At 45.7% G+C, this 22,289-nt stretch overlaps 1 protein-coding gene across 3 annotated transcripts in view; it reads right to left on the bottom strand.

Moving 5' to 3' along the window:
* Window positions 1-1,516: 1,516 nt before the first annotated feature.
* mta2 (metastasis associated 1 family, member 2) overlaps window positions 1,517-22,289 on the bottom strand; it is a 69,960-nt gene continuing 49,187 nt past the window's right edge. For 2 of the 3 annotated variants that reach the window (XM_059641642.1, XM_059641643.1), the window contains exons 16-19: window positions 22,006-22,134; window positions 19,248-19,279; window positions 8,657-8,805; window positions 1,517-2,479 (exon numbers count right to left, since the gene is read on the bottom strand). In XM_059641642.1, the coding sequence (XP_059497625.1) occupies window positions 2,347-2,479; window positions 8,657-8,805; window positions 19,248-19,279; window positions 22,006-22,134 (443 nt within the window). In that variant the 3' untranslated portion in view covers window positions 1,517-2,346. The remainder of the gene's footprint in view (window positions 2,480-8,656; window positions 8,806-19,247; window positions 19,280-22,005; window positions 22,135-22,289) is intronic. The other variant, XM_059641644.1, reaches the window with a different exon arrangement.

Here is a 22,289-nt window from a genome sequence, read left to right as displayed (position 1 = left end):
CTGAAACACACACATACACTTTTCCATCCTGGGCCGGGGCAGTAGGGCGATGGGGCTCTGTTCTTCCAAATGCAGAGGGGACCCGAAGGGTGTACCTTCAGATTGGATTAAAGCACCTCATGCAGTTTTTCTTCTCAACAAAAACTTTTCAACCTGTCCCTTTCTCCTCTCCCTTGCCCAGGTAAAGCTGAATTTGAGCTTGGTGGTGACAAAGGACTCTGGCAACCTGTCTTGTTATTAAAACAGAGGAGTGCCCATGATTCAAGGGTAATCCAGAGACAGAAACTGTATCGGGGGGGGGGGGGTGACAGAAGGGAGGGAAAAGGGATGGTGGGGACGGAGGAGACAGGAGTGGGGGAAAGGGTAATGTTAGGCAAGATGGAGGGAGGGGTGGGGATGAGTGAAGAAAGAGACGGGGGGAGATGGGGAGAGGAAGAGATTGGGAAGAGAGAAGAGGTAGAGAAAAGACAAGGCGGAAGACAGCAGGGTGTGGGATTGGGTGAGAGGGGGATGGGGTGAGAGGAGGGGGTGCAGATGGTTGAGGGGTGATGGGGTGGGGGAGAAAGACGGTGTGGTGATGGGCGAGGGGATGGGGTGAGAGGAGGGGTGTGGGGATGGGCGAGGGGGGTTGGGGAGAAAGAGAGAGGAGGGGGTGGGGATGGGGGGGAAGAGGGGAACGGGGTGAGAGGAGGGGTTGGGGGAGAAAGAGACGGTGTGGAGATGGGTGACAGGAGGGCGTGGGGGAGAAAGAGAGGGAGGGAGGGTGGGGATGGGAGAAAATGCAATCCAGCATAAAAAAAAAGGCAGAACCACAAGTGATGTCAGGAAGCACTGCCTCACACAAGGGGCCGGTGGGGGGGGGTGGGTGTGTGTGTGTGTGTGTGTGTGTGTGTGTGTGTGTGTGCGCGCACGCATGTGTGCATGTGCATGTGCTGGGGAGGGGGCTGTGGAGCGAGAGAACTGGAATACTTCCCCTCCCCCAAGCAAAGACAAACAGATTGGGGAAACATTAAGAGAAACCTCCATAACCAAGGTTAATCTCTTGTTGTTGGTAAAGTGGTTTGAGATTACAGAACTCTGGGTGTTGGTGGCAATGAGCACATCTGAGGGAATGAAGGAACAGCCTTGACATAGCTGAGGGGTCTCATAATGGAAAAAGAGAGGCATTGTTGTTGGATGTGTAGCAGCCCATTCTGTATCAAGATAATTCACCCTAATATCTCACGTGACTCAGTATCGAACTGTTTAATTGAGGCTCCTGTGAAACCCCGGGATGAGACTCTGTGAGATAGACCTGTTGGGATGATGAAAGGAGGGCACACTGATATCGCATGGGAATGGCCAACTGAGTCAGGAAGTGGAATTTAGAGGGGGTCAACTCAATGATATGACAAAATTCACCTTGAAAACAGAGTCCTCAGGCAAGAGAGGGTGATTGACCCCTACACTACAACACAAGGTACATATGGACTCTTACCAGTTTGCAGCAACGAAAGCTTCTGCATCACAACACAAGTAGAGTGGAAAAAAAACAAATTTTAATTTTTTTTATACAAAAGAAAGATCTGTGTCCGTTTTCACCTCTTTAAAAATTTCCGGACTGCGCAGCCCAAAGAATAAAACAAAAAATTTCAAAACAAAACACCCTGGAACTGTCTGCTGCCTGACCGAACATGTGGAAGAGAACCTTCCTTGGGTAGTCTGGACAAGCACTAGTTTAAAAAGCAGCAAGAGAAATAAAAAATAAAAGCACACAAAATATTATCACTGTATAATCAATAAACCTGATATCAAACTGGGCAACTCTATCTTTCAGTTCAGTACTTTTAAAAAAAAAGTCAGTACAAGTTTTTCCCAAAACACAATCATCAAGAAATTTCATAATTCAGGGTTCACAATTATACCTTTGGGAGTGGCAATGAAACTGAAACTGAAGCTTGGAATGAGGCAGTCGGGTTTATATACATTGCTCGACGTACTGTGTGTTTCTTGGATATGCACATGACCAGCGGAGCAGATGGTGACTGCAGGCCCACAGTTCAGTCAGAATACAGAAAGGGAAGGCTTGGGGCAAGTGGGTGGGAAAACGTGTGAGAATCCTTTCTGTTTTTGTGAATTCCCTGAAGATTTGAGAAGGAGGTGTGTGTCTGTGTGCGCCCATGTGTGGGCTATGTGTGTCTGTGTGCTTAAATGTGTGCACGCACGTTCACTTGCTCACATTTGTGTTTTATGTGCATGAAAATCTGCATTTGTACACGTTTCTGTGTGTACATATGCCTGTGCATGCGTGTCTGAGAGTGTGTGTCCAGACAGGTCTGTGTGTGCATGTGTATAAGATCAGTATGGTCAGTCCTCCAGGATGATGGGCTCTGCTAGGCCAGTTGAGCGAGCTGAATTCATGAGTTTCACTTTAACTTGCACAGAAGGTCTACGTGCAGCTCTCCGCATCTCCGACTGGCTCAAAGCTTTCCGAATCATCCTGCAAAAGATTGAAACAAACAGGAGTTGTCAAAAACTTCATGTCAAAAACTCCCACTTCACCAAAGTTGGTTTCTGCAGTAATGATACACCCAGATTTGTGACCAGGGTGAGTTCCTTACGTTGGGAAAGTCCCCTGATGGAGAAAACAAGACGAGATACACACAGACATCAGGATTTCCTTCGGTTATACCTCATAAGCTGGGAGCTAGAGAGGCAGATTCTCAACCCGAGAAGATGGTCTTCATTGACATACATTTTCCCGATACAGACTCTGTTCAAATGCACACTGCTGAAGTGCCCTATTTTCATGCCTGATGTCATAGGCCACTCTACATGCTCCAGAACTTCGCAGCAAAGTCACTTATCGTGTTGTGACTGCTGAAAAACTGCTTTGTGCCCCAATGCTGCTGGCAGCAGAGGCACACTTGGTTTCCAAGTTCGCTATCGTCTAGAATTCCACCAATTAATTCTGTCCTGAAGTTAAAACTAAAACAAACTACTTTCTTAATTATTACCCTCCAAAAACAAACCTTAATGGCTACAGGGCTGAAGAAATTATAACTGATGTAGATGTGAGATGCAGTGCAGAATTTGGAAGGACAGGGTTAGCTAGAAATAATTTTGTGAAGATGAGGATGGTGTTAACAAGAAGAAAAGTCAAACTTTTAACAAGGAATTTTCCTATCTGTCTCAACACTAAGAAAATGTCTAAACAGACCTTTTAAATGTTGATGCAAACATATATGCTAAAAAATTCTACATTCACGCCAATAACTAATGGAAGTTGAATTCTGGTCACCACATTACAGGAAGGAAGGGGTGATCTTGGAGAGGGTACAGAAGAAGTTTACTGGCATGCTTCCTGGATTAGAGGTATGAGCTATAAAAGGGGAGGTTAGAAAAACTTGGGTTGTTTTCCTGAAGTGGCAGAGGCTGAGGGTAGACTTGATAGAAGTCTACAAAATAGGGCTGACAGTCGGAATCATTCTCCCACCAAGTTGAAGTGTCTAATACTAAGGGGTATGCGTTTCAGGTGAGAGGTGTAAAGTTCAAAGGAGGCGTGAGAGGCAAAAGGCAAGTTTTGTTTTTACACAAGGGAGAGTGGTAAGAGTCTGGGACGCACTGCCAGGGGTAGATATGATACGGGCATTCAAGGGACTTTTAGATAAGCATGTGAATATGCAAGGAATGGAGGGATATGGACCAAAGGCAAGCAGAAGGGATTAATTCAATTTACTGCCATGTTTGAAACAATGTTGTGGACAGAAGGGCCTACCTGTGCTGTACAGTTCTATGTTCTAATGAAGAGGTAATTGAAATTACAAGAGCAAAAGCAACATCCAGAAATCTCTGGATCAGAGCTAGAAGAGCTGCATGACAAAGAGGAAGGCAGCAGGACAGGGGCTTGGTCTAGGAGCAATTGGACGATGGAAGCCAAGGAGTGGCTGCAGATGAGATATGACCCCCACATGAGGATGAGACAGATGAGGGTGGCGCCATGACAACACATCAAGCTGACAGAAGCATCTCCAGGCAACAGCACATATGGATGGAATTGGGTGGAAGAAAAATGCAAGTGACTTTTAACAAAAAAAGTGCACCAAGGGTCCATTAGCGGCTTGAGTTGTGCAGTCATCAGCAGCCAATTGCACACTGACTGGGTTGGCTTGAAGCTCCTCAGGCAAATTAGTAAAACTGCCGCTATTAACCACTGCCACAGTCGCTACTTTCTCCATTGCTGGTATTGATGATCCATTCCTTTGTTGCCACCTGCTAATACCATTACTCCCTAGTTTTGATATATCAGTGAGCAACTTACAAGTCAAGCACATTAGGTGTGAGATTGAGGAGAACGGGCAGTTTGTACTTCACAGTAATTTTTGATTCTAGATCTTTAATAAGGCCAGGATTTAAAGTCTCAAACTGCCATGTAATGCATACCTGCTGGGTTATTACTTTAGACCTTTGGACTTTATTTTAACATTCGCACAGCAGGTGAGTCATGGTAAAGCCATGGATAGAAACTGACAGTATATTTACAAGTATCTCCACAGGGGTGACTTCTTCCTTTAAACATTTATTCAAGGTACTACCCTTAAGTTAAAAAGAGCTTTACAAGAGAATTAATGTTAAAACTCAGACAGTTTTGTTCGCTACCCCCATGACTTATTTCCTGGCTACCTCTAGCAGCAGAATCCAGGAGATAAATCTTCAATTCCTGCACAGTTCAGCTCAATCCCTGTTATCGTAAACTAAGAGAATACTTTCCAAATATTTTCCCATCGTGTTGGGGACTGAGAATGGCCAAAGCTGCTGCGTGAAAGATGAGGGAGCATGGTGCAGGGGTTAGGCCTGCCAGAGAAGACATGGGTTAAGTGCAGCAGCTAAGCTTACTTAATGAAAACTGCATGGTGGTTGTTGCTGCAACAGAACTGGGTCCTCGGAAATCCCAGCTCCCCACTCCACTTGGGGTCCCTGACCCGCGCTTTGGGAAGCTCTGTTCCAGAAACTCCTGGGCACAGTTAGTCACGTTTTAGGTTTTTCATCCTTGTTGGAGGGACTGGGGAATTGAGTGAGGTGCAGGAAAGGACTGTCTGATGCAAGGGAGTCATGGAGAAATAAATGAGCCAGACTACCTAGCACACACTCAACCCCCTAAGATGTCCTGGCCCCGAGTTCCAAGAAGTTTGTGTGGGTGGTGGGGTGGGGGGGTGGGAGAGATTTATTTATTTATTTTCTGGGTAACAGTTTAAAAAATGGAGAAGCTGGAATGAGCAAAGCCACAAAACAACAGAAATACCAAAGAGGCAAGGCTTCAGAGAAAATGACTGCCATTATTTTTCATTCAGAAAAGGAAGACGTCACTTGCTGCAGACAAATAACAGACTGCAATTATCATGATTAACCAGCTAGAGGCAGCAATGTCCCAGAACTGTACACGTCCCATGTCTGCTGACATCAAGCGGCTTGCACACTGAAAAAGCACATCATTTCGGGCAATGTAATTTCAAAATGTTTTAATTCCCTGCCACCTACCAAGCAGCCATTTCCCACGTTCTTAACATTCTCTAAGATTCAGAGCATTTTTTCCTCTGAAAGGCAGTAATTTCTGACAAATAACTGTAACCCCAGCAGGCCACACCTATCAGCAGCCACCATACTTATCTCTGAATTTGGGTATTTCTCATTTTGCATCGGTCAATTGCCTGTTGCGACAAGTTTAAATAACAGCTGGTGAACCTGGGAGCAGCAGCAAATAATTCTAACAAAGACAGATGTTTTAATCACATGACCCTGAGATTAGAGAGGACCAAGGTGTCAGGACTTTGAATGCTTGAAGTTGCACTGGTGGTGGAAACCGGAAGCACATGCTGATAAAGTTCTGTGCTGAGTAATGCCTGATTAGGCAGTGTAACCTTTTAATGCAGGGAACCATGGGATAGGGAAGGCCATTGAACCAGGCAAAGTCACTCTCACCAATCTCCAAACCAGGCCTTCCACTAAACCCCATGCAGAAATCCTGGAGAATTAGCATTCAGAAGTGTGGAAGTTGTAAAAATGGTTTCAGAAAGGCAGGACGGGTTAGGCAGAACAACAAATTTGGTGGCAGTTACAATTTAGTGTGGATAGATGTGACAGAATACATTTCAGGATGGAAAACAAGAGCAACATTGACGGTTGCAAATTAATTATAACCTGGGCATCCAAAAGTACAAGTCCCTGAAAATTCATGTGGGCGAGGCCCTTTAAGAAAGGCCAACATTGTTTGGAGCTTTATAAGTGGGACTTGGAGAACGAAGAAAAATGTAAATTTGTAAAAAACACATTTGACCCAATAAGTTTTGAATGCCGTATTACATTCAAAATATTAAACTGAGGAAGAACATTATTAAGATAATGCCAGTGGGCAAACTATAGCCATGAGAAGAGACCCAAGATACTAAGACTGTTTCCATCGCAGCCAAGAAGTCTTCAGAGCGCCTCATCAAGGCTCTCTCAACAGCACCTTCCAAACCCTTGACCACTTCCATCTAGAAGAACAAGGGCAGCACATACATGGGAAAACCACCCCCTGCAAGCTCCCCTCCAAGCCACTCACCATTCTGACTTGTAAAAACATTGCTGTTCCTTCAATAAATGGTTCAAAATCCACCAGCCAGCAGCATTGTAGGCGTTCCGACAGGACTGCAGCAGGACAGAAGGCAACTCACCACCATCACCTTCTCAAAGGGCAATTAGGGTGAGCAATAAGAACTGGCCCAGTCAGTGTCACCCACATCCTATTTCAGTTTCTTGAGCATCCCCAACTCTCCACCAGTGGCTGCTGCACCTTCAGCTGCTTGGGGCACTATGCTCTGGAATTCCCTCCCTAAACCCATCTGGCCCACCATCCCTTTAAGATACTCTTTAACACCAAACTTAATGGCCAAATTTTCAATCGTCTGTTCCAATCGCTCCACTAATTTTCTGTTATCTTTGTTCTGTCTTTTGACCCGCCAGTCAAGTCCCTAAGGATATTCAACACAGGCAAGGTGTTTCATAAATACAGGTACGGTTGTTTTATATTTCCTTCTACAACTGAATTGTTAAAGACACTCACCCTTTAGCCTCACACATGCGGAAGAGCAGATAACTGTATAAAGGCAGTAGGATAGGTGGGTACTTGGCACTAGAGAACACTGGAGTCAGCAGATTTAGATTGAGCCAACATCCACAGTGACTGCCGAACAAGTAAGTCACAACCTGAACCCTAAGTGTGCAAGTGAGGAATTAGCTGCGCAACACATACCTATGACTAAAAAGTAGTGGCTTTAAAAATATCCACCAACTGTCTGTGTTCTCAGGAGGATATACCTTCTGATCGCGATGACCATATTTTGGGCTTGTGTATCTCAGGGTGGATACAACTTATGTGTGAACCAGGTTTACAGATACAATGGTATTCTAAAGTACCAATGAGGCAATTCAGTTCGTTCTGCCTGTCCCCACTGTCAAAGATCTCTGCAGTTAGTCCCAATGCACCTCCACCTTACTCTTTCCATTATGTCCTACACTTATGTTTCACCTTTTAAGTTTTTACATTTTTAAAAGTTTGTTCACAGGATATGGTGTCCCTGCTGGGCCAGCATTTACTGCTAATCCCTATATGCCTCTGGAGAAGGAAGAGGTAAGCTACTTTCTTGATCCGCTACAATCCTAGGGTGTAGAAATATCTACTGCCATAAAAACAAAAAAGTGCTGGAGAAATTCAGACAGCATCTGTGGAGAAAGAAACAGTTCATGTTCACTCTTCTTCAGATTGCAATGTTGTTAGGGAGGGTGTCCTAGGATTTGGACCCAGCGACACTGAACGGACAATGATATATTTCTATATCAGGATAGTATTTGACTTGGAGGGGATCTTGCAGATGGTGGTAGGTGGAAGGTGCTGTTGAAGGAGTCTTGCTAAATTGTTGCAGTGCATCTTGTAGGTGGTACACATAGCTATTGGCAGTGGATGGAGTGACAAGCAAGGGGGCTGCTTTGTCCTGGACGATGTTGAGCTTCTTGATTGTTGTCGGAGCTGCATTCAGCCAGACAAGTGGGGAATATTCTGAGAGCCCACTCTCGAATTGGGCTATGTCTTGGTGGACATGCTTTGGAGAGTCACGAGGTGAACGTACCTCAAAGTATATCTAAACTGTTTCCATCATCCTTTAATGCAGTACATTCTACATCACAATTCCCCTCATCTCCCCTCTACTGTCAGTTATACTGAATCTGTGACATTTTGCAGTTAGAAAGCAAAGGTGGATAGATGAAGTACAAGTTGAGGATAGTGATCTAACAACTTCAGTGAGAGTATTGAAAGACCTAAATGGTCTCCCTCCAGGGAGTGTGCGCTTACGAGCCAATTCTGCTCTTAACTGACCCTCGTGTACAAACTACTGGCCATATAATCACAAGGACATCAACTTTCAAAACAAAACCCACTGGCTGCAACCTCATAACTCGCTTAAAATAGTTTTGCGTGGCGGGTCAATGAATAACGTACACCTTTATCACCTCCGTGAATGTTCAAATAACCCACAGCCACATTTAAGAAAGGAAGTCAACAATCTTTCCATTCTGTCAGCTCTGGCTGCCTCCCTCTTGTCCTAAGACCCCTCCCTCCCCTCCATCTCATGGTACACACCTGGTATGGTCTGTTGCCACGAAGACAATCGGGTCAGGGGCATCTCCAGGGTTCAATTTCTGTCGCTTAAACGCTGGCTCAGTGCCACCTCGCTCTGTCTTCATCCCAGCAGAAAAGGGTCTGCCACTGGCTGAATGGGGGCTAGCAGTCTGCAACAGTCATAACGCATTTCACCAAAATTAGAGCTTAGTTTTCTTGCTCGTTCTAAGTGGGTCAATTACAAAGACTACATTGACGGCAATATTGGCCCAACTGGTTCCCCTGAAAGAATCTGCTAACTGGTAGTTATACATGCTCATAGTTTTTCTCCAAACCTTCCCAGGGATTAAGCAAACCTCACTTCAAGCTACAATGTCAAGACAAAACTGACCATGAATTCTACTCCAGGTGGGCCAAGTGGTTATGCTGTTGGGGCTAGCTCTTCAGCAAAGAGAAGAATGAGAGTGTGTCCATAGAGATTCTACAATGCTCAAGATTATTTGCTTTTATTAGAAAGGAAAACCTTCCAGGACTTTCAAATCTGGGAAGGAAATTTAGACAGGAATGGCGGGGGGAGGGGGGGGGGGGGAGAGGAGGGAGGGAGAGGCAGGAAGAAGGAAAGAAGAAATTGGGCTGATCCATAAACAAGTGTGATGACAGGAACTGATGTTGGACAGGGAAGGTAGGAAATAAAGGAAAGAGAAAAGAAGGGGAGGAAGGGGCTAGGGGTAGGAGAGGAAGGAAGGGCTAAGGGGGGGTACGGGGAAAGGGCTAAGAAGGGAGGATGAGAGTATGGGGCTGGCTCATGGTGGAAGGCTTCAGAGTTTACGTAACAAAGCTGCATTTTAGAGTGCCAATTACAGAACAGGAGCTGGTTCTGTGACAGTTCTCTCCACCAGTCCCTAGTCCAGGTTACTGAGATCATCTGTTGCAGACATTTAATGACATTCCAAAGGTAATTGAGGGGGTCAGATCATAAATCACGCTTGAAACATTCCTGATCAGGGAGTTGTCAGATTAACTTGCTGACTTTGCCCAGCCAGCTCACCACGTAATTTTAACGTCATTGCTGCTCTTGCGTAAACGTGATAAAAGCATGTGACACAAAATCTAGTTTCATAAGGATGAAGAGATAACCAGCAATGATAGTAAAGTGCTGCACCCTCAGTACCTCTATTGTTCAGCATTTACTCTTATACTTCCAATTTGATCAAGGATAGCACCACTGAAATATGAAGCTTTGGATGGATTATGAGTACAAGAATTCAGGATGTTTGAATGCGTAGATACACACTGTCATACAGCACAAATTCTGTCCTTGGTGCCCGTGCTGGCTCTTTAAAAAGCTTCTGAACCAGACGTGGTACCTTCAATTCCTTGAGTCTGTCCATTGACTTGCTGAGATCATGGCTGATCAATGACCAAAGACCAAATGAATCCAAGATAACAAAGTGTGGAGCTGGATGAACACAGCAGGCCAAGCAGCATCTTAGGAGCACAAAAGCTGACGTTTTGCGCCTAGACGCTTCATCAGAAAAGGGGGATGGGGAAAGGGTGCTGAAATAAATAGGGAGAGAGGGAGAGGCAGATCGAAGGTGGAGAGAAAAGAAGATAGGTAGAGAGGAGACAGACAAGTTAAAAGGGCAGGGATGGAGATTGTAGAGGCGAGTATAGGTGGGGAGGCAGGGAGAGGGATTAGGTCAGTCCGGGGAGGACGGACAGGTCAAAGGGGGTGGGATGAGGTTAGGAGGTAGGGAATGGAAGTGCGGCTTCAGGTGGGAGGAGGGGATAGGTGAGAGGAAGAACAGGTTAGGGAGGTGGGGACTGGTTTTGGGATGCAGTGGGGGGAGGGGAGATTTTGAAGCACGTGAAATCCACATTGATATCATTAGGCTGCAGGGTTCCCAAGCGGAATAGGAGTTGCTGTTCCTGCAACCTTCGGGTGGCATCGTTGTGGCACTGCAGGAGGGCCAGGATGGACATGTCGTCTAAGGAACGGGAGGGGGAGTTGAAATGGTTTGCGACTGGGAGGTGCAGTTGTTTATCGTGAACTGAGCGGAGGTGTTCCGCAAAGCGATCCCCAAGCTTCCGCTTGGTTTCCCCAATGTAGAGGTAGCCACACCAGGTACAATGGATACAGTACACCACATTGGCAAATGTGCAGGTGAACATCTGCTTAATATGGAAAGTCATCTTGGGGCCTGGGATGGGGGTGAGGGAGGTGGTGTGGGGGCAAGTGTAGCACTTCCTGCAGTTGCAGGGGAAGGTGCTGGGTGAGGTGGGGTTGGAGGGGAGCGTGGAGCGGACAAAGGAGTCCCGGAGAGAGTGGTCTCTCCGGAAAGCAGACAAGGGTGGGGATGGAAAAGTGTCTTTGGTGGTGGGATCGGATTGTAGGTGGCGGAAGTGTCGGAGGATGATGCGTTGTAACCAGAGATTGGAGGGGTGGTACATGAGGACAAGGGGGATTCTCTTTGGCAGTTATTGCGGGGATGGGGTGTGAGGGATGAGTTACGGGAAATGCAGGAGACATGGTCGAGGGCGTTCTCGACCACTTGGGGGGAGTTTGCGGTCCTTGAAGAACGAGGACATCTGGGACATACAGGAGTGGAATGCTTCATCCTGGGAGCAGATGCGGTGGAGACAAAGGAATTGGGTATAGGAGATGGAATTTTTGCAGGAAAGTGGGTGGGAGGAGGCGTATTCTAGGTATCTGTGGGAGTCGGTGGGTTTGAAATGGATATCGGTTGCTAGGTGGTTGCCTGAGATGGAGACAGAGCGGTCCAGGAAGGGGGGGGGAACATGTCAGAGATGGTTCAGGTGAACTTGAGGTCAGGGTGGAAGGTGTTGGTGAAGTGGATGAACTGTTCGAGCTCCTCTTAGGAGCATGAGGCAGTGCCGATACAGTCATCGATGTAACGGAGGAAGAGGTGGGGTTTAGGGCCAGTGTAGGTGTAGAAGAGGGACTGTTCCACGTAACCTACAAAGAGGCAGGCATAGCTGGGGCCCATGGCCACCCCCTTTGTCTGTAGGAAGTGGGAGGAATCGAAAGAGAAGTTGTTGAGAGTGAGGACGAGTTTGGCTAGGCTGATGAGGATGTCAGTGGAGGGGGACTGGTCGGGCCTGCCGGACAGGAAGAAGCGGAGGGCCTTTAGGCCATCTGCATGGGGAATGCAGGTGTATAGGGACTGGATGTCCATGGTGAAAATGAGGTGTTGGGGACCAGTGAATTGGAAGTTCTGGAGGAGGTGGAGAGCGTGGGTGGTGTCACGGACATCACCTTTTAACACCTTGAAGCAACAGTCTTCAAACTATAATCCCCACTCTAATTTCAGGATGTCCTACCAGTGCAAATAGTTCTAACTACCAAATTTGTTCTGTTTAACATCTCAAAATCTTCAATGAAATCATCTTAACCATCTGGATAGCAGTGGATGGAGCTTGAATGCTTGGGTCTGAGAAACCTTTGCTGCAAACACCAATGTATCCTTCTGGTGGCCAAAACTACATATACAACAATTGTCCCCAAAGACTTGTACAGTTCTCCTTTCTCAGTAGCCAAAAATGCTGAGTGAATCTGCCTTCATTGCCCATTCAGGTAGCATTTCCAGATCACACCAACTCACTCAAAAAAAATCTTCATTTTTCCTTCAGCTATTTTTGCCATTCACCTCAAACCATTCTCCTCTTGATACTGACCATCTATGTTTAAAAGGAGTCTTTCCATATTGGCTCTTTCAAAACTGTTACAATCTGACATCTCTGTTAAATATAACCCTTTAATGCTCCAAGATACACAGTAAAGCTTCCTCTACGCTGCCCCCATCAAACATTAACCTTTGGACAGGGACAGGACAGGTTTAGATACAGAGTAAAGCTTCCTCTACATTGTCCCTATCAAACATTCAGGTAATAGGCTGTTTGACTGTGACAGCTTTTGTAATTGAATTATGAAGCTTTCCTGAAGCAACAAGTAGGACTGCCAAAGAGAAGCAGGAACAGTGTCACTTGCTCAAGCAAGGGCCTCAGACTAATTTTAACTTCCTCCACTTACCCCAACTGAGACCAGGAACTCAAGCTGGGAACCTTCTGTGTAGGTGTAAATGAAATGTTTTTTACTACGGTTTTGCAAGTTTTTGAATATTCAACGGTAAGACAGAATTTTTCAATTCATTCACAGCATGTGAGCATCAGGGGCTAGGTCAGCATTTATTGCTCATCTCAAATTGCCCTAGACAAGGGAGTGGTGAGCTGTCTTCTTGAAACACTGCGGTCCTTAAGACACCACAGTACTATTAGGAGTGGGTTCCAGGATTTTGACTCAGCGACACTGAAGGAAAGGTGATGTATTACCAAGTCAGGATAGGCCAGAAGACCATTAAATATAGGAGCAGAATTAGGCTCATTTGGCCCACTGATTCTGCTTCACCATTCAATCATTGCTGATATGTTTCTCAACTCCATTCTCCTGCCTTCTCCCCCATAACTCTTGATACCCTTACCAATCAAGAACCTGTCTTACATGCACGTAATGACTTAGCCTCCACAGCCCTCTGTGGCAATGAGTTCCACACAGTTACCACCCACTGGCTGAAGAAATTCCTCATCTCAGTTCCAAAAAGGTCATCACTTCATTTTGAGGTTGCGGCCTCCGATCCCATTCTCTCTTACTGATGAAAATATCTTCGCGTCTGCTCTTTCCAGACCTCTCAGTCTTCTGTAAGTTTCAATGAAATTCTTCCCATCCTTCTAAACTCCAGTGAGGACAGATCCAGAGTCTTCAACTACTCCTCATATGTCCAGCTCTTCATCCATGGGATCATTCTTGTAATCTTGCTCCTCTACTGGAACCACGCTGATGACAGTCCATCCTTGGATATGGAGCCCAAAACCATTCTCAATATTCGATGGTGTGTGACTTGGAGGGAAACTTGAATGCCGTGGTAGCCCATGTACTTGCTGTCATAGAATCCCTACAGTTTAGATAGAGCCATTCGGCCCATCGAATTTGTATCAACTTGCCAAAGAGCATCCCATCCATACTTGTGCAATCTCCTCCTCCAGGGAGTTGTTTAATTTTCCACTACCATTCACGACTGGAAGTGGCTGGACTGCAGAGCTTACATCTGATCTGTTGGTTTTGGGATCACTTACCTCTACCTAACACTTGCTGCTGATGCTGTTTGGAACACAAATAGTTGCATTCTGTAGCCTCACCAGACTGATACTTTGTTTTCAGGTATGCCTGTTGCTGTTGGCATGTCCTCCTGCATTCTTCATTGAACCAGGCTGGCTTGGTGGTTATGGGAGAGTGGAAAATATTCTGGGCAACAAGGTTACAGATTGTAGGAAGATAATATTCTGCTACTTCTGGTGGTCCACAGCAGCTCATGGATCCCCAATTGAGCTACACGATCTGTGCAAAATCTATTCCAATCAGCAGGCATTCTCAATGTGAAGGTGGGACTTTGTCTCCACGAGGACTATGCAGTGATTGCTCTTATTAATATTGTCATGGACAGACGCACCCACAACCAGCAGATTGGTATATGTGAGGTCAACTTTATTTTCTCAGTCTTGTTGGTGCTGTCATCACCTGCTGTAGACCCAATCTAGTAGCTGTTCCTTAGGACCAGACCAGTTCGAGCAGCAGTACTGCTGCTGCACCACTCTTTGTGATGGACACTGAAATACCCATCCACAGTATATATTACACCCTTGCCACCATCAGTACCTACCTCCACATGTTGTTCAATATGGAGAAGTACTGATTCATCAGCTGAGGGAGGATGGTACATGGTAATCAGGAGATTTCCTTGCCTACATTTGACCTAATGCCATTAGACGTCATGAGGTTCAGAGTCAATGTTGAGAATTCTCAGGGCAACTCCTTCTGAACTGTGTAACTTTGTGCCTCCACCTTGGTGGGTTGGACAGGGCCTGCTCAGGTTTGGTGATGTCTGGGATATTGTGTATTGCGTATGATTCCGCAGTATGACTATCAGTCTGTGAGACAGAGTTCCCAAAACTGGCACTGGTTAGCAAGAAGTCCTTTGCAGGGCTGACAGGGCTGTCTTGCCATTGTTGTCTCCACTGCCTAACTGATACCAAGTGGTCAGTCCCATTTCATGGCTTTTATCAGACATTGTTTGCTTTGATCCAACTGAATGGCTTGCTCAGAGTGTCAGAGGTCACTTAAGAGTCAACAACGCTGCTGTGGGTCTGGAGTCACATGGAGGGCAGACCTGTAAGGATGGCAAATTTATTTCCCAAAAAGGACATCAGTGCACCAGATAGGTTTTCACAACAATCAACAATGGTTCCACATCACCATTAGACCACCTTCTAATTCCAAGTACATTAAATCAATTCAAATTTCAGCATGTGCCTGTGATTGGATTTAAAATCAATTCTCCCAGAGTGGTGGCTCACAGTTATTACTAGCCTAGTGACAATATCACACCGTCCACAGGTTACTAGCCCAGGACAACTCCACTACACCATCTGTAGATTACTAGCACAGAGACAAAACCACTACACTACTGCTATGCAATAATACACCAAGCTGATTTCAGGGAGCATGGTCTATGTTGGCCGTTTTCCTGTCACTTACCCAGTCCTTCATTCTGTTCAACAAGCACTCTACCACACACCCCTAATTCTGAAACAACAGTACTTTCTGCAATGCAAAGAGTCTCCTTTGTTCATCAGATAAGAATCAGGTTGGTTTCACATTTATATAGTTTATAAACTGGAATACTGGTTTTCATGCTGTGTTCTACGATTGTTTGAGAAAAGATTATCTCACAGCAGAAGAAAACTTCTTTCAGGATCCAATGCACAGTATGTAAGTTGTAAAGTGGTGAATCTAGAACATATTCAAATGGAGCATTAAAAACATGATTCAACACTCCTGGTGTTTGACCAAGTGTTCGCTAAAACTCATTTCCACAGCCACATCACATTCCACAGTGACTGCCTCTGGCTCAGACTCACCCCATGTGGATTCCAACTGAAGTCTCATCCCTCATGTTTTGAATCTTCTTGGGATCACAGATATCTCTGGAACATTGAACATCCTATGGACAATTGCTCTCGCTGCATCCGGAGATCCACACTCAGTGCTATGCGGTGTCACATGCACACTCTCAAACTCTCTCTCCAACAACATCGCGCACACTGGCTCAAGGTTGCACCCCTCTGCAGTTCCACTTCATCCTCTGGCTTGTCCATCATGCTATCAAGAAACTTTTTCTTTTCCTTTCAGGCATCAAGGCCCATAAGATGCAACTCAAATATACCCATGGCCCTCTGGAACCTTCCTCTCCTCCTCTTCCCTCTGACTGCATCTCCTCTCCCAAACACACACTGTCAGGTATTCACTATCACTCGAAACCTTCCACTCTTCAATGTTGAATGTTCTGTACTCATCAATGGCCTCGGCTTCATTCTTCTGTGTCGCCACCTCAACAAATTTCGGGCACGACATGACGTTGAACTCTTCGTCCACCATCCTCGCCTCCATGCCCATTTCTTTGGACAAGAGTCCTCTCCCCATCCCTCAGACCCCTTTGCCCAGTTCCAACACTGTCCCTCCACCTGGACCCCTTCCTCTGGCCTTTTACCTGCACTCGATCTGTTCATTGAGAACTGTTGCCTCAATTTCTCTGCGCACCGTCCCCCACACCACCAAATCCAACCTATCTCCCTCCGAACTGACTGCACTTTGTGCACTCAGACCTAACCCTGACTTTGTTCTTAAACCAGCCGATAAGGGTGGTGCTGTTGTAGTCTGGCATGCTGACCTCTATTGACCGCTGACCGCCAGTTCTTAGTACCTCCTCCCATCTTCCCCCACTCCACCATGACGCAACAGGCCATCGTATCTACTATGGTAACTGACCTAATTTCATCTGGTGACCTCCCAACCACCGCCTCCAAGGTGACAGCTCCCCACCCCCCCCCCACTACACACACACACACACACAGCTCATTTCTACCTCCTTCCAAAAATCCACAAAGAGGACTGTCTGGGCAGGCCCATTGTTTCAGCCTGCTCCTGTCCCACAGAACTCATCTCTTCCTATCTTGACTCAGTCTTCTCCTGGTCCAATCCCTGCCCACATACATCTGAGATACATCTGAGATTCTTCTTAACGTTTTATGCCAGTCTCAAAACTTCCAGTGTGCAAGTTCCAGCTGCCTTCTCTTTGCCATGGATGTGCAATCCCCTCACACGTCCATTCCCCACCAGGAGGGTCTTAGGGCTCTCTGCTTCTTCCTGGAGCAAAGACCTGAAACGAACCAGCCACCACCACCCTCCTCCGCTTGGCCGAGCTCGTTCTCTCCCTCAACAACTCCTCTCATTTTCTTCAGAGTAGAGGGGTGGCCATGGGTACCTGCATGGGCCCTAGCTATGCCTATCTCTTTGTGGGATATGTGGAACATTCCTTATTCTAGTAATCTGGCTCCCATCCACAACTCTCTCTCCAATATATCAATGATATCATTGGTGCTGCTTCCCTCTCTCATCTGGAACTGGAAAGGTTCATCGATTTCGCTTCCAATTTCCACCTGACCCTCACTTTCACCTGGTCTATCCCTGACTCCTATCTTCCCTTCCTTGACATCTGTTTCCATTTCTGGAGATACGCTGGCCACTAATATCCCCTACAAATCCAGTGACTCCTACAGCTACCTGAACTATACATCCTCGCACCCTGCTTCCTGTAAAGACTCCATTCCATTCTCTAAGTTCCTCCATCTCCATCACATATGTTCAATAAGGCAACTTCGACGAGGGAGCCTCCTTCTTCAACCAGGGGTTCCCCAGCTCCACGATCGACAGGGCCCTCAATTGAGTCCGACTCATCTCCAGCACTTCCGCCCTCACCCCTACTCTTCTCTCCTGCAACAGCTTTAGGTTTCCCTTGTCCTTACTTACCATCCCATCAGCATTCACATCCAGAAGATCATCAGACACTATTTCCACCACTTCCACCATTGAGATGCCACGACCAGACATATATTCCCCTCCCTTATCTGCCTTCCACAGTGATTATTCCCTCTGGGACACCCAGTCCACTCTTCCTTCACCTCCAACACCACCCCTCAGCCACACAGCACCTTTCCCTGTCACCTTCGAAGGTGCAACATCTGCCCATTTACCTCCTCCCTCCCCACTATTCAAGAGCCCAAATATACCTTTCAGGTGAAGCAACACTTCACCTGCACTTTCCAGAATCTCGTCTACTGCATCTGCTGCACATGATGTGGTCTCCTCTATATTGAGGAAACAAACCATGGGCTGGATGACTGCTTTGCAGAACATCTATGTTCGCTCGCAAAAAACACCACAGTGCTACCTGTTGCTTGCCACTTTAACACCACCCTGTTCCCTGGCCAATATCTCTGTCTCAGACTTGCTGCAGTGCTCTAGTGAAGCTCAACACAGGCTGGGAGAACAACATCTCATCTTCTGCTTGCGGATTCTGCAGCCCTCTGGACTCAATGTCGAGTTCAATAATTTTAGGGCCTAAAATCTCCCATGTCCGAGCCCTCTGCCCCACACACCAGGTCTTGTTATCACGTAGCCTGTCATTACACACTACCTAGTCAATAACCTAGTTGTTAGTCAATAACAGTTCACATTAACTAATCACCCTACCAGCCAGATTGTTATCAACTCCCTTGTCTATCCAACTGCTCTTCTCTCTCTTTTGGCTCTTTCTTATCAATTACTCCCTATTTTCTGCATATAAGACAAACTTTTCCGAGCTATCGTCAGTTCCGAGGAAGACTCACTGGACCCGAAACATTAACTCTGATTTTTTCTTTACAGATGCTGCCAGACCTGCTGACCTTTTCCAGCAACTTCTGTTTTGGATCCAATTATGTTTTTTTTGAATGTTTTCTTAAGAATGACAAATTGCTTTGAAATGGCAATCTTTCAAATCTGGAATTTGTTATCTCTTAAAATATATGTGCTGTTCAGAAAAAGATACGGAGCCCCACTGAATGAAAGACTGGATTAACATCAGTAGAGATACAGTCAGTAACACAGGGTGCAGGGGAGAGGGATTATAGAATGATAGCATGAAGGAAATGGGTTAACATCAACACAGGTAAAGTGAGTAACACAGAGAACTGCCGAATAGAAGGGTTACTGAATGACAGTGAAAGTGCGCTGGATTAACATCAGTAGAGTTTCAGTCAGTAACACAGGATACTGGTTGGGGGTGGAGGGTGCCGTGCTGGCGCTGCATTAACATTAGTACAGCTACGGTCAGTAACTCAGGGCACCTGGGGAGCGGGCTTACTTTATGAAGGAACTAGATAATGCAGAGAAGGTCAATACAACAGGACAGATCAGTGCCAAGTTTGGATCCTTTGCATCATCCCCAGCTCAGTAGTTCCTGTCTAATTCGTTGCATGACATGCAGTGCCTTTGATTAGTCAGAAGTGATGGACAATCCATTTTTTAAACTTGCTACTTGAGACTGAGGAAGAGCCTGGCTGCTTGTATTAATGCCTCTGTGTATTGAGTACTTTAGCTCAGTCCATTGAGATGTCATAACATATTGTACAGTCATGTTGACAACCATCCAACACTTACCACCTGCCTTACATGGATGGGACTTGGTGCTCCTGAAAAACACAAGGTGGGAATAATATTGTTAGGGTCTTTGCAAAAAGGAATGGCAAATTCCAGAGAAAGTTAAACAACTTTCTCATCATTCCTTCACCTCCAAAATGATATTCAAAGTGCACATGACACTGGAGATCAGAATTCCGCAAAAGGTTTTCTGCAATTGTTACAAGACAGTGCTGGCGAATCTCATTCAAACCCCTTTCTTACAGGAATCCTCAGTGTACAATTTTCCATCGTGTCCAATTTAAACATGGCAGCAAATTACAGTACAATTCTGCTAGTTACTTTGTGCACAGCTCAAACCCAAGCAGCAAGGTCACTTGCTGTCCTCTGTACTGTTGCTGAACTTTACAGTCTACTCTTCTGTCACTGCCATCAGAATTACCTGCAGCGTCTGGTGGCACTCCAAACAAAGTCTCTAGAAGATCTTTCAGAATGCTTGTGCTGGTTTATTTCTTTGTTTCTCCCTCACACATGGACCTGAGGACAGTGTATGAAAAGCCAACTCTCAGTCCTAGGGTCAAGAGCCGGAGGCTACCTTGCCATTTACTTATAAGTGACTCCCATTCTTCTACCTCCTCAGGCAGTTTGGGTTGCCATTGCTTTGCTTTGGAGGGGAAAACTCTTATGGGCAGCTGTTGCCTAAAGCAGAGTGAGCACTGCTGTTAACTTAAAGCTGCCTGCCAACATCTCTCACACCCTCATCTGAATTCCTGCTCCCTAAGGGGTAACATACATAATTGGCGTAGCTTGTGGAGGTGGGTCACAATGCCAAACACTCTTCGTCCGAACTCTATGGCATGAATTTGCGTTGCACTCCTGGGACTGCATCCTATTGTGTCTTACTAATGTGAGAACACCCTATGGAAAGACAGCCTGAAGTTTGCTGATGTTACGCTACTGTACATCTTCTTTGCATGGTAATAATGACCTTTATGCTTTTGCTTGTTAAATAAGAAAGCACAAGTCAATTTAAACATAGTGATCACTGAACTATTGAAATAGGACTGACCTTAAAGCAATGGTCAGTTTAGTTACTAATTAAAAGATATCCCAGTGTAGACTGATCCATATATTTCAGAAAGCTCAAATTATTTGGTAATTTCTTTAGAAGAAAACATTTGGAAACGCATCTTTATTTTAAAGAAAGTAGGAATCAATATGGAATAGCAAAAATTGAATAACTGAAATTTTCTCTCGATTGAACAGCAATTATATGAGCATAAAGTACAACTAGTGTTGAGATAACGGCGTCACAGATTTGTGCCAGTGGAAAATTAATTCATTAAAACTAAGTTATTGATAAGGAACAGACTTAAAATGTTCCATGGAGCATATGGATTGCATGGCATAATGTACAGTTATGTGGACTGTCACAAGGCAAGGAGCCCCGGAAGCCATTCAGCCCCTCCAGCATGTTCCATTGTACATGAAGGTCCTGACAGCTCTGTGATACATACTTCAGGTATCCACCGTTGCCCCACCTCCCCATTTCTCTCAAAGTTATCACAAATCTAATCAACTCAGATTTAACATTAACAATTGATCGAACATAAATTGTATGGACTACGAAAGAGACTTTCAAACTCGACTATCTTTTGTGCGTAGAATTGGTTCCCGAAATATCTGGCTCTAACTTTTCAGACAATGCCCCACCTCCACCCCAAAAATCTCTACCTACCCAATGAGTCCTCTTAATACCATCAACATTTCAATCAAATCATATCATAATTTAAGTACCAGGCAACAGACTCCGACTTTGAGTGATATGAACATTAACCAGACTCGATGGGCCAAAAGGCCTCTTCTGTACTGTATGATTCTAACCCTAATAGAACCAATAAAAAGCTGTATGAAGGTGCCTGTTGGACCAGATAAGTTGGATTCGTTAAACGCAAAAGCAGCTGAGCTCAGAGCTGCAGTTATTACCATGGAGTCCTCAGGATCAGATTTTCCAAAGACAGGCAATTTCACGTAGATTGTCACTTGCTCTGCCTATTTGTTCTTTTATAGAAGGAGAAAGCTCCACATTTGTGAGGAGATTCTGCGTCGGTGCTCATTCAGAGATGTGAAGCTGTAGTCCCATTTTGACAGCTTTGTTGTTGCACAGACTGTCAGAAGAATCAAACCATGCCCCCTTTTCACAGCAATCAGCTGCTGTATTCTGAAATTTAAAGGTTCTGTCGGTGGCTTTGACAGCTGCAGTCAAACGTTAAGTATATAAGGCAAGTGAGAGGTTAGGGTACTTGGAGGATAGAGTGCCAGCTGGTCAATGGGGGGGGGGGGGGGGGGGGGGGAGGGAGAAATAGGATGCCAGGTGGGTGGGGCAAGGCACCTGCCGGTATGGTACTAGATGGGGAGGGTGACAAAGGGGAACGAGGTAAGATGTAACACGGACAGGGTGCTATGGTGTAAGATGGAAAGGGGACCAGATAAGTCATGCAGTGTTTAGGATGGGTCAGGGTGGGAGAAATCAAGTCTGGCAAAGGCTGGGGAGGGTGGGTGTCAGGTCTTGGCAGGCAGTGAAGGATAGCTAGTGCTCAACATTTTCGAGCCCTTTTCTGACTGAAGAGGTATTAACACACATATCCTCTCCGACAATAAAGCAGCATCAACAATTCCATGAGGTCAGGCATGATTTGAGTACATGGCAACTCTGGCAAGAGTTCTAACCTCTGCATGGAAATGTATTGAGTAGTCAGCACAAGTGAATGTAACTTACTTTCAACTCCATTTTGTTTGCTGAAGGTGCGTTTCCCCAGCAGGGGCAGCATTCCGCGGTTAACATTTAGGATGCTTCGGTTTGTCTCACTCCCTTTTAGAATCCTTGGCTTCACTGGACCACGTGCAGCTAAAATTTAAATACGTTCAGTGTGAAATCGAGTCTGGATTTATCTTTACGTCCAATTCATAACAATGCACACATCGATGGTCACATTGCCCTTACAACTCTGTGAGGCTGTTGGTTCAGGTAGGAATGTTAGAACAGGGCATCGGGAAGGCAAT

The sequence above is a fragment of the Stegostoma tigrinum genome, chromosome 42 (genome assembly GCF_030684315.1).
Source record: "Stegostoma tigrinum isolate sSteTig4 chromosome 42, sSteTig4.hap1, whole genome shotgun sequence".
Lineage (NCBI taxonomy): Eukaryota > Metazoa > Chordata > Chondrichthyes > Orectolobiformes > Stegostomatidae > Stegostoma > Stegostoma tigrinum.
Note: the sequence above shows the minus strand (reverse complement) of the source record. Positions and strands in the feature narration are given on the sequence as shown.